Raw genomic sequence first — 10,796 nt, forward strand, 5'->3', positions numbered from 1 at the left:
TAGAGGCAGGCTCGGCTCGTCAAGCCTTGCCAGCTTCTCCTGAGGGCTCCCCGCTTCCCCCGGCCAGTTGGTTGGTGGCACTCGGGGCCTGAGCTGTGGGATGAGGAGAGGAGACCCAGCTCATGGCTGAGGGGCCAGATGGAGATGCCGCGAGCAGAGGGAGGCCCAGGGACCCTGTGTGCAGAGGGAGGTGTGCATGTCTGCGTGTGTCTAGGGTCAGGCGTGTGCATGTGTGTGTGTCTAGGGTCAGGGAGGCGTGTGCACGTCTGCGTGTGTCTAGGTCAGGGAGGCGTGTGCATGTCTGCGTGTGTCTAGGGTCAGGCGTGTGCACGTGTGTGTGTGTGTGTGTGTGTGTGTGTGTCTAGGGTCAGGGAGGCGTGTGCACGTCTGCGTGTGTCTAGGTCAGGGAGGCGTGTGCACGTCTGCGTGTGTCTAGGTCAGGGAGGCGTGTGCACGTCTGCGTGTGTCTAGGGTCAGGCGTGTGCACGTGTGTGTGTCTAGGGTCAGGGAGGCGTGTGCACGTCTGCGTGTGTCTAGGGTCAGGCGTGTGCACGTGTGCACGTGTGTGTGTCTAGGGTCAGGGAGGCGTGTGCACGTCTGCGTGTGTCTAGGGTCAGGCGTGTGCACGTGTGCACGTGTGTGTGTCTAGGGTCAGGGAGGCGTGTGCACGTCTGCGTGTGTCTAGGGTCAGGCGTGTGCACGTGTGTGTGTGTGTGTCTAGGGTCAGGGAGGCGTGTGCACGTCTGCGTGTGTCTAGGTCAGGGAGGCGTGTGTGTCTGATCTTCTTTTAAACGGCGGCCGCAGCGCATCTGGCAGCTTGATCTTTCTCTCAAGTCCCAACGGTTGGACCTGCAGGAAGGACACTCGCTCTGAGTGACCCGCGGGAATAAGCCTTAGGTTGCTGGCCACCTGCTGCGCTGCTAACGTGTCATCTGATGCTTCCAGGCATTCACCTCCCACGGCCCCACGGTGCCCATGCCCACGTGGTTTTGCTCCCGAGCCTGGTTCTCCCACGTGGGCCCGTTTGACGAGGGCGGCCGGGTAAGTGCAGCCCAGGAACCTGCCCTGGGTGGGGAAGGGCCCTGCCCTCAGTCCACCAAGCCTCCTGTCTCTCCCACCCCAGGCGCTGAGCCTCCCCGACAGGAGGGGGTCCAGCTGCCTTTCTGTGCTGAAAGTGGGGGTTCTGTGAGGGGCCGTGGCGCTGGGGCATCGGGTCCCTAATTGCACCTGCGGGGCCCTGGTTCCCTCAGCCTGGCTGAAGAGCTATTTGGGGACAGCGCGGGACCGGGCGGTGCCCCCTGCTGCCCCTTCCCTGGGGCATTCGGGTCCAGGTGGCCTGGCTCCTTCCTCTGGGGCCTCACCTGCCGAGCTCAGGCCACGCTGGCCTCTGCCCAGGAACAGGGTCCCGGGCGCTGGCCGCCTCCTGCTCCTCCTCCCCGGACAGTCTTGGGGTGAACAGCCAGACAGCGATCAGAACGGAAATCTGCGGTTAATTGGTTCATTTTCCCTTAACCCCCCTTAAATTGACTTTGAGAAGGTTCTGATCCACCTGGGTGGGGGACACGCTAAGGCCGGAAGGCAGGAAGGCAGGGTGCCGACTCAGGCCCAGGCCCAGGCCCAACATCCACCCCGGGGCCTTGGTCCTTCCTGCCCTGAGTCCCCTGCCCACTTCAGACCCTCCACCTGGGCTACCCCTCCCTGATCCCATCAGCACTTCCCAGCCCCCAGCCTGTCACACAGCCTCATGTGGGAGGGAGAGGCTGCCCCTCCGCTGCCCTCTGCACCGGACCCTGGCCCATGGCCACCGGGATGAGCCCTCTGGGGACAGTGCCGTTCTCCTGCCGTGCCAGCTGCCACCAGCCACACTGCCCAGCCCTCATGTCCCCCACACTGGCCGGAGCAGGAGCCTTTGTGCCACGGCCCCACCACGCTCAGTCCTAGAGGGCCTCCTGGCGCAGCACTGCGGGGCACACGGCTGGGGGTGGCGGGGGTCGGCTCTGCTCCTGTGCCCGGGTGGGCAGGAGAGCCTTCCTGGCACGAAGGCTGGTCTCTGGCGTCTCTCTTGAGCCCCGTGTCTCCTGAGCCTGCCCTGGCCTCCTCCTCTGTTTGGAAGCTGTTTTGACTCCCGCCCGTTGTCTTTCTCTCTCCTGATCTTGCTGCGCGATTGCCACTCACGTCCGAGGGCAGCCGCACGTCCTGAGGCCCCCGCCGCCCGCCTGTGTCCCTGGACTCTGCCTCACGGGTCAGGCAGCTCTGGGGCCGACAGAGCCTCGAGCTCCTTGGCTCCTGCACGTTCAGACGGTGGCTCTGGACAGGTGCGGGGCTGGGCTGGACAGAGGAGCTCCGTCGGCCCTCCTCACTTGCTGCGTGTCTCGAGCACTCAGCTCGGGCCGCCAGGCATTTGCCAGCTGCCCCGGGGGCTTCGCGGGTCCTGGAGCCTCTGCGCTGATCCCCTTGCTGTAAGGACTCCTGGCTTCCCTGGGTCTGTCTTACAGCTGCTTCTGTTCTGGTAACGTTCTGGCTGTGCTCCGTTGTTGGGAATCTCCGTCTCAAGGACCTGTACGTCCCACCCTCGGGCACCCGCTCGCCCTGAACGGAGGCGCTGGGCCGGGTCCCCTGTCCCCTCGGCAGACGCCTCCCTCTGTCCGCAGGGTGTCCCGGAGGACCTGCTGTTCTTCTACGAGCACCTGAGGAAGGGCGGCGGGCTCGTCCGCGTGGACCGCAGCCTCCTCGTGTACCGCTACCACCCCGCTGCTGCCACACACGCCGTCCTCGAGTACGTGAGTCTCGGGTCTGGACCGGCGGGTCCGGAGGTCCAGCCTCTGCCCCGAGGGGGGGAACCTGGGCCCAGGGCCAGCACTTCCCCAGGATGGAGGCCACGCATCCGGCCTCACCTTTCAGAGCAGGCAGGACTCAGACGCGACTCCACGGACCTGGAGCTCCCCACCGAGGGCAGGGCTGCCCAGCAGGGGTGGGGCCGCACCCCCACGCAGGGCACTGCAAGGACGCCAGCCACCCACCTTCCCCTCTGAGCCGCTGGGTGTGCGCGACTGCGGGGGCAGGGAAGAGGGGGGTGTGTGGGTGTGCGGGGGTGTGCGGGCCTTACACTGCAGACACCTCCAAGCGCGTGCCCCTTGGTGCTGTCGGGCGCTGCTCACTTTCCGGGCAGGGAGGAAGGGGGCCCTCAGGCGGCCTGTGACCGGGGTCTTCTGAGGGTGAAGGGCTTGCTGCAGGACAGGCGCTTGGGCTTCTGGAAGCAGAGAGGACTCTGCTCTGCCCCGGAGGGCGAGACTCTTTGAAGGCGGTCTTGGCACTGGGCCCTGGGAGGTGCGCTCTGTGGGCCCCAGATGGCAGCTCCTTGAACTCCCGCACATGCACGCGCGCGCACGCACGCACGCCATTCAGCGCTAAGACTTGGCTTCTTTGTTCTCCAGCTTTAAGCACAAGAACCTCACTTCTCCTGCCTTTTGTTAAATCTGAGTTTCGAGACAGTTTTGACACCACAGTGGAGCATCGTTGGGAGTTTGCTGTCATGAACTTGACCCCATGCAGGTGTTATTTGTACTCATGGGGTAAAGGTCATTTTAAGGGAACATAAGATCCTAACTGTGTGCCTCTAATCACAGAGTTTCAGAACACATGAGGTAACCTGACAGAGGTGAAGGGAGAAAGAGACAGACCCACAATTACAGCTGGAGATTTTAATACTCCTGTCTCGGTAACTGACAGAAGAGGGGCAAAACCAAGAACGGGTTTGAAATAAAGTCAGTGCAGTTGACAGACTTCTAACAAGATTGGTTTTTGAAAGAAAACAGATTACCAGTATGCCGGGAATTAAAGAGGAGACATCACCACAGATTCAGCAGACATTTAAAGTGTAAATAATAATTCAAAATTAGTAATTTAAAACTTTTCATAAAGAAAAGTCAAGGCTGATGGCTTTATTGACTTATTCTATCAAAAATGTAAGGAGGGAGTTCCCGTCGTGGTGCAGTGGTTAACGAATCCGACTAGGAACCATGAGGTGGCGGGTTCGGTCCCTGCCCTTGCTCAGTGGGTTAACGATCCGGTGTTGCTGTGAGCTGTGGTGTAGGTTGCAGACGCAGCTCGGATCCCGCGTTGCTGTGGCTCTGGCGTAGGCCGGTGGCTGCAGCTCCAATTCGACCCCTAGCCTGGGAACCTCCACATGCCGCAGGAGCGGCCCAAGAAATAACAACAACAACAACAACAACAAAAAGACAAAAGACAAAAAAAAAAAAAAAGCACCGAAGATGGAGTCCCTGTCGTGGCTCAGCGATAACAAACCCAGCTAGTGTCCACGGGGACGAAGGTTCGATCCCTGTCCCTGGGTTCAAGATCCGGGGCGTTACCGTGAGCTGTGGTGTAGGTTGCAGACGAGGCTCGGATCCCGCGTTGCTGTGGCTCTGGCCTAGGCTGGTGGCTACAGCTCCGATTCAACCCCTAGCCTGGGAACCTCCATATGCCGCGGGAGCGGCCCAAGAAATAGCAACAACAACAACAACAACAACAACAACAAAATGTAAGGAGGAAATATACCAATCCCACATAAATTCTCTGAGGAAATGGAAGAGGAGAAAGAGCTGCTGGAGGGAGGAGCTTCACCCTCAGCTCCATGAGGCCAGCATGACTCTGAAGCCTCAATGCTGCAAGAAATTACAAGAAAGGAAAATGACAGGCCAATATCCCTTATTAAAATAGATGCAAAAATCATTTAGAAATATTATCAAGTCAAGTTCAGAAACATATAGGAAAGGATATGTCCTGAATACAAGTCTAGTTTAACACTCAAAGTCCATTAGTGTAATTCACTGTAGTAGCAGGGTAAAGGGTAAACATCACATGATCTGGAGTTCCTGTGGCTCCGTGGTAATGAACCCGACCAGCATCATGAGGATGTGGGTTCAATCCCTGGCCCTGCTCAGTGGGTTAAGGATCTGCTGTTGCCGTTGCTGTGAGCTGTGGTGTAGGTTGCAGACATGGCTCAGACCTGGTGTTGCTGTGGCTTTGGTGCAGCCCAATTTGACCCCTAGCCTGGGAACTTCCATACACCACAGGTGCAGCCCTAAAGAGAAAAAAAAAAAATTTGAAATTAAAAAAAAGTAAAAATCACATGTTCAACCCAATAGATGCAGAAAAAGCACTTGACAAAACTCGTAGCCATTTGGGATTTAAAAAAAAACACTCCGCAAATTAGAAATGGAAGGAAACTTTCCCTATCTGGTAGTATCTACACAAACCTAAAACTAACCTTATACTTAATAATTAAAGACCGAATGCCTTCCTTCTAAGATCAGGGCCTGGCGCGGTGAAGGCCCACTACGTCTATTCAGCATTGCGACGGAGGTCAGTGCAATAAAACAAGAAAAAGAAGAGATGTCAGCATTAGAAAGTGGGGGTAAAACTGGCATCATTTGTAGACGGCATGATTGTGTTTCATGGGAAATCAGAACCAAGAATTTAGTGAATTTTCCAGGATACAAGTTTAAAAACTTGGAAAAAGCAACTGAAAACTGCAGCTTAAAAAGTGTACAATGGCGTCGCAGACGCGGCTCAGATTGGGCGTTGCTGTGGCTCTGGCGCGTTAGGCCGGTGGCTACAGCTCCGATGCGACCCCTAGCCCGGGAACCTCCGTATGCCACCGGAGCGGCCCAAGAAATGGTAAAAAGACAAAACAAACAAACAAAAACATACAATGGGGGAATTCCCTCCGTGGCTCAGCAGTTAACAAACCCAACTAGCATCCCTGAGGATGCAGGTTCTATCCCTGGCTTCACTCAGTGGGTTAAGGATCCGGTGTTGCCATGAGTGGTGTAGGTCGTAGACACGGCTTGGATCTGGCATTGCTGTGGCTGTGGCGTAGGCAGGAGGCTACAGCTCCGACTCAACCCCTAGCCTGGGAACCTCCATATGCCCTAAAAAGCAAAAACAAACAAACAAAAACCCACAAAAAACCGTGGCATCAAGAATAAAATACTTCTGAGTAGATTTAAGAAGGTATACATACGTCTGCTAAAATCCACCTCCCAAAAATGCCCAGGGAAAGCAAAGCAAACCTACACAATGGGTGGAGAGTAAGCCGTGCTCACGGGTCGGAAGGCTTCGGCTCTGCAACACCACTTCTCCCCAGACTGGCCTGTAGCTGCAGTGCCATCCCAGTAAGAGTCCCAGCTGGCTTCTTTGTAGAAATTGATAACTTGATCTTAAAGTTTATGAAAACCAAAGGACCCAGAGGCTTAAACAATCTTGAAAAGGACAGAATCTGCGGACCTACTGTGGCCGATTTAAGAGCCATTCAAACTATAACGATGGCACAGAGACACATGCAGAACAATGAAGCAAGCCCAGAAATCGGCTTGCGATAGACTTCCTTTCTTCCTTTCTTTCTCTTTTTAGAGCTGTACCCACAGTATATGGAAGTTCCCAGGCCAGGGGCCGAATTGGAGCTGCAGCTACCAGCCCACACCACAGCCACAGCGACTCAAGGTCTGAGCCACGTCCTCGACCTGCGCCACAGCTCCCGGCAATGCTGGATCCTTAACCCACGGAGCGAGACCAGGGATCGAACCCGTGTCCTCATCGATACCCGTCAGGTTCATTACCACTGAGCCACAACCGGAACTCCTGCAATAGATTTTCAACAAAGTCCCCAGAGGCACTCAATGGAAAAAGAAATATTTGTAACACATGGAACAAGTGGATACCCACCTCTAAAAACCACACCCCCCAGAAAAACGCGTTCTGAATGGCTGAGACGTAAACATAGAAGCAGCTAAAATATAAAGCTGCTGGAGTAAATCGTCAAGGACTATCTTCACCACTTGGGGGTGGGCCAGAATGTGTCAGAGAGCACCCCTGAATCCTCAGCCATTTAAAACTGGTGAAGACTTCTTCGAAGTTAGAAACTTTCGCTCGTGAAGAGACACCACTAGGAAAACGAAGAGGCAGAGCACAGACCGGGAAGAAACCTTCAGAACCTGTGCGTCTCAGCTTGGGTGGAGACGTTAACCCCTCACCCAAAGTGAAATCTAACAGCGGCGGGCAAAAGCTTTAATGGGCATGGCCCATCACAAGGCAGTCCTAGGTGAACGGTCAGTTAGTCCGTGAAAAGGGCCATGTCGTCACCACCAGAGAACGGCAAACACATTCACCTCTGCACGCCCACTAGGAGGGCGAGATGGACGCCGGCCACCCCCAGTCACCGCGGCGCTGTGCGCGTAACGGCGGCATCCTCGGGGGAGCCGCTGGCTGTGTTTTGTCAGCGTCGGTTGACACCTGCTGTCTGGCCCGGCGCTTCCACGTCTCGGTCTTTATCCAAGAGAAACGGGCCGTCGCCGAGCGCTTCTCTGCTGTAGAGAAAGAAGCAGGTACAGAAGCAGGCACCCGGTGGCTCCCGCTTGCCCGAAGGCCTCCCGCAAGCAGACCTAGTCCGCGGTGGTGGACGGAGACGGGCCTTCTCTGGGGAAGGAGGCCCAGGGAGCTTTCTGCTGATGGACGTGTCCCCCCTGTTGACAGGGTGCGCGTCTCACAGCTGGACTGCGTTGAGGTGCTTGGCCTTGCTCCATGTGCACTTCATCAAAGTTAAAAAATACCTGGCAGGGGTTTCTTCAAGGACGCGGCCCTTTCCCACCAGCCACAAGTGGAATTGGAAACCCCGCGTGAGTGAGTGTGAGGCGGCTGTCTGAGCGTCAGTCTTCTACGGGGCCGTGTGGTGCCAGGTCGCCTGGGGTCTCGCAGGGCGCCAGGAAGCAGGACGCCTGGGGTCTCGCGGGGCGCCGGGGAGCGGGGCGCCTGGGGTCTCGTGGGGCGCTGGGGAGCGGGGCGCCTGGGGTTGCACTGATCATCCCGAACGGTTCACCCACGTGTGTCCTCGCCCGGAGTCCCGTGCAGGCAGCAAGGCGTCAGGAAGGCACCCGTGTGTGCTGACCCTGGGTGACCCCCTGACCCCGCCTGTGGCAGGGGCTGGTGTCCCTGGGGTCAGGCAGCTGGCAGACAGCCTGGGCCACACACACACCCGCGTCCTGTTTTCGCACCGTGGGTCTGTCTGTACGGTGGGATTTTGCTGTGAGGCTTTGCCACCCACTACGTGGGAGAGGTGATCTCTTGCGAGTTTCTGTGTGGGATTAAAGGCTTTGTGCGGCACGGCCACGTCGTCAGGAGCGCCGCCGACACCCTCCGGCGTGGCAGCGGTTGAGTTCCTCCAAGCGCTCTCCCAAAGCCCTGTCTGTCGGCGGGCCGGCCGTTCGGGCTGAGGATGAACGAGCTGCAGCTGCCTCGTGTTAACAGCTTGACTGTGAGGTCCCTCCGCAGCCCAGGGCGAGACGCATCGCTCCACGAGGGGAAGTTGCCCGTTTTCCCGACCTCTTGCGCCACCCAGGCTGCATCCTGGGGTGTTGTGGTGGCGGCTCCTCTGCCCTCACGTCTGTGCTTTACTGCAGGGCGTCCTCTGAACGCACGCGTCCCCTCGGGTGGCAGTGCTGCCACCCGCTTTCGGAGCTGGGGTGCGCTCAGCCGTCCTTGTCACCTCCGGGGCCTTTCTCCTCCCCAGCTTCCCCTCCGTCCCCCCGCCGCCCTCCCCCCAGCTTCGGCCTCGTGCTGCAGCATGTCAGTGACCCTGCCCTCCTATCCAGAAGGTTCTGGAAATGCTGGCCTGTGGGAGTCCTGTAACTGGCTCCCACCCTCCCGAGGGAGCAAGACCTGAGCAGTGCGATGGGGCGGCTGTGGGTGGCCGTGTCGGGGTTGCATGGTCTCGCCACACGCCGCTGTCCTCAGACGAGGAGCGACAAAGAGGGCGCGAGGCAGGGGCTGCGCCCTGGGCACCCGCCGTCCTAGCAACTCGGTGCTGAGGGCGGTGGGAGGGAGGGGTTCCCCCCCAGGGAGGGAGGGTTCCCCCCCAGGGACGGCTCCCCGCCGGGCCGCCCTGCCCTCCTCCTCGGCCCCTGCTGTCCCGGTCCCCAGGGCCGTAAGCAGAGTCCTGCTGGGGCCATTTCGTCCCGTGCAGTGTCCACACAGCCCTGGGCACTTTGATGGCAGTTTCATTGAATCGTTCATCCAATTAAGGAGACCTGACTGGGTAAAAAGCAGCGATTAAGTCCAAGAAGCGACCGGACGTCGCGCCAACAAGTGACTCCAGAGAGGAGCTGGGCGCGGGCGAGGCGGCCAGGTGGCCAGGCGTCCGGACCCCCGGCCTGCGGACTCAGCGGGGGGGCTCGCTCGTGTGCCTCTTGCTCCTCAGACGCCGGGCACCTGCGCGCCGAGCCCGTGCCTGGTGGCGTCTCATGCGGATCCAGCGTGCTTGCTGCTGGACGGCGGGGTCATTCACCTTCTCGAGCCCCAGATACACCCCCCCTGAAATCACGGCCGCTCGGCACGGCCCTGAGACTTTCACTGCGTGCAGGACGGCTAGAGAGACCACAGGCAGGGCCCACCTGCCCGGGGGACCCGCCCGATGGCCGGGCAGCCGGCTCACTGACGTGGCCTCTGAGGCCCTCAGAGCTGGTCGCTATTGGGGGGGGGTGGGGGCGCTGCTGGATCACGGGCTCAACACCTGCCCCTCCAGGCCCGGGGCCGGAGGTCACCAGGACAGGCGACCCCACGCCGGGCCTGGAACAGAAGGTCCGCAGAGGGCGCTTCCAGGTTTAAGGTGAGATTTTAACGAGGCCGACGGTCCTTAGGGCGGAGCCCCCCCCCCCCCCCCAGGGCACCGCGCCTGCAGAAGTGCCCTGAACCTTCTTGGTTTTAAGTAATGGGTTCGTGTCTGCGACTCGGCCGGTCCCTGCGGCGGCCGGGGGCTTGGACAGCTGCAGCCCCAGGGATCTAGAAGGGGTCCCCGCCTGGGGTTGGTGACCTGGCCGTCTGCCCGGCTTCCACAGGACATGGAGCCACATGGCAGCTCGAGGCGGGCGTCCCGTCCAGGCCCCTCTGGTCCCGTTTACCACAGGCGCAGGTGCTGGACACCAGGGCTCCCGGGGGCTCCCCAAGTTCTGTGCAGTGTGCTCCCGCTTCCTGAGTGTGGACGTGCCCGGTGTCCGATGGCCGCCGCGTCGTCCTGGGCCCCTTGGTTCATTCAGCTGACCGGGGGCCCTGTGCCGGGGAACTCAGGCGGGAGGGACGCCTGGCGCTGAGGCCCCCCCCCGGGCCACACCCTCCCCTGCAGGACCACCATCTGGACCCTCCGCGTCCGCTTCCTGGAGGAGCAGGCCCTGCCCCGCTGGGCGACCTTCACCATCTGGAACGCGGGCCGGCAGGGCCGCCGGCTCTACCGCAGCCTGACGGCGGAGTCACGGCATAAGGTGGGAGCATCCCCCGCCCCGTGCCCCCTCCCGCGGCACTACCTGTCCCCCCACCCCCCCCCCACCCCCCCCGGCTGGTGTCCTGTGTGCTCCACAGGTGGTCGCCTTCTGTGACGTGGACGAGAACAAGATCCAGAAGGGCTTCTACTGCCACGAGGAGTCTCAGGTGGGCCTCGGTCGTGCCCAGCCCCGCACCCGGGAGCAGCCGTGCCCCCGCCCCCAGGCCGGCTCTGGCCTGCGGCAGCCGTGGGAGAACAGGCAGCGGGCGTGGGGTTCCGCGCGGCAGCCCCGGCGCTCCTTTCCCCCCCAGGAAAGGCCCAAGCCCCGGATCCCAGTCCTGCACTTCCGAGCCGCACGGCCACCCTTTGTCATCTGCGTGAAGCTGGTGAGTGTGGGGCTGGGGGCTCGGGACGGGGCACGTCCTGTCCACCAGGGGGCCCTGGGCTGGGAGGGAGGTAGTGACGGCTGCTATGCGAGACTGGGGGG

At 60.1% G+C, this 10,796-nt stretch overlaps 1 protein-coding gene across 16 annotated transcripts in view; it reads left to right on the forward strand.

The window, feature by feature from the left end:
* The window catches only part of B3GNTL1 (UDP-GlcNAc:betaGal beta-1,3-N-acetylglucosaminyltransferase like 1), a 78,474-nt gene that overhangs the window by 62,532 nt on the left and 5,146 nt on the right, over positions 1–10,796 (forward strand). For 14 of the 16 annotated variants that reach the window (XM_047758419.1, XM_047758411.1, XM_047758412.1 and 11 more), the window contains 5 exons: positions 946–1,041; positions 2,652–2,776; positions 10,175–10,310; positions 10,408–10,476; positions 10,621–10,695. In XM_047758419.1, coding sequence (XP_047614375.1) covers positions 946–1,041; positions 2,652–2,776; positions 10,175–10,310; positions 10,408–10,476; positions 10,621–10,695 — 501 coding nt within the window. Of the gene's footprint in view, positions 1–945; positions 1,042–2,651; positions 2,777–7,608; positions 9,662–10,174; positions 10,311–10,407; positions 10,477–10,620; positions 10,696–10,796 lie in introns of those variants that run through there. The other 2 variants (XM_047758410.1, XM_047758424.1) reach the window with 2 other exon arrangements.

The sequence above is a fragment of the Phacochoerus africanus genome, chromosome 14 (assembly GCF_016906955.1).
Source record: "Phacochoerus africanus isolate WHEZ1 chromosome 14, ROS_Pafr_v1, whole genome shotgun sequence".
In the NCBI taxonomy this organism is placed as follows: domain Eukaryota; kingdom Metazoa; phylum Chordata; class Mammalia; order Artiodactyla; family Suidae; genus Phacochoerus; species Phacochoerus africanus.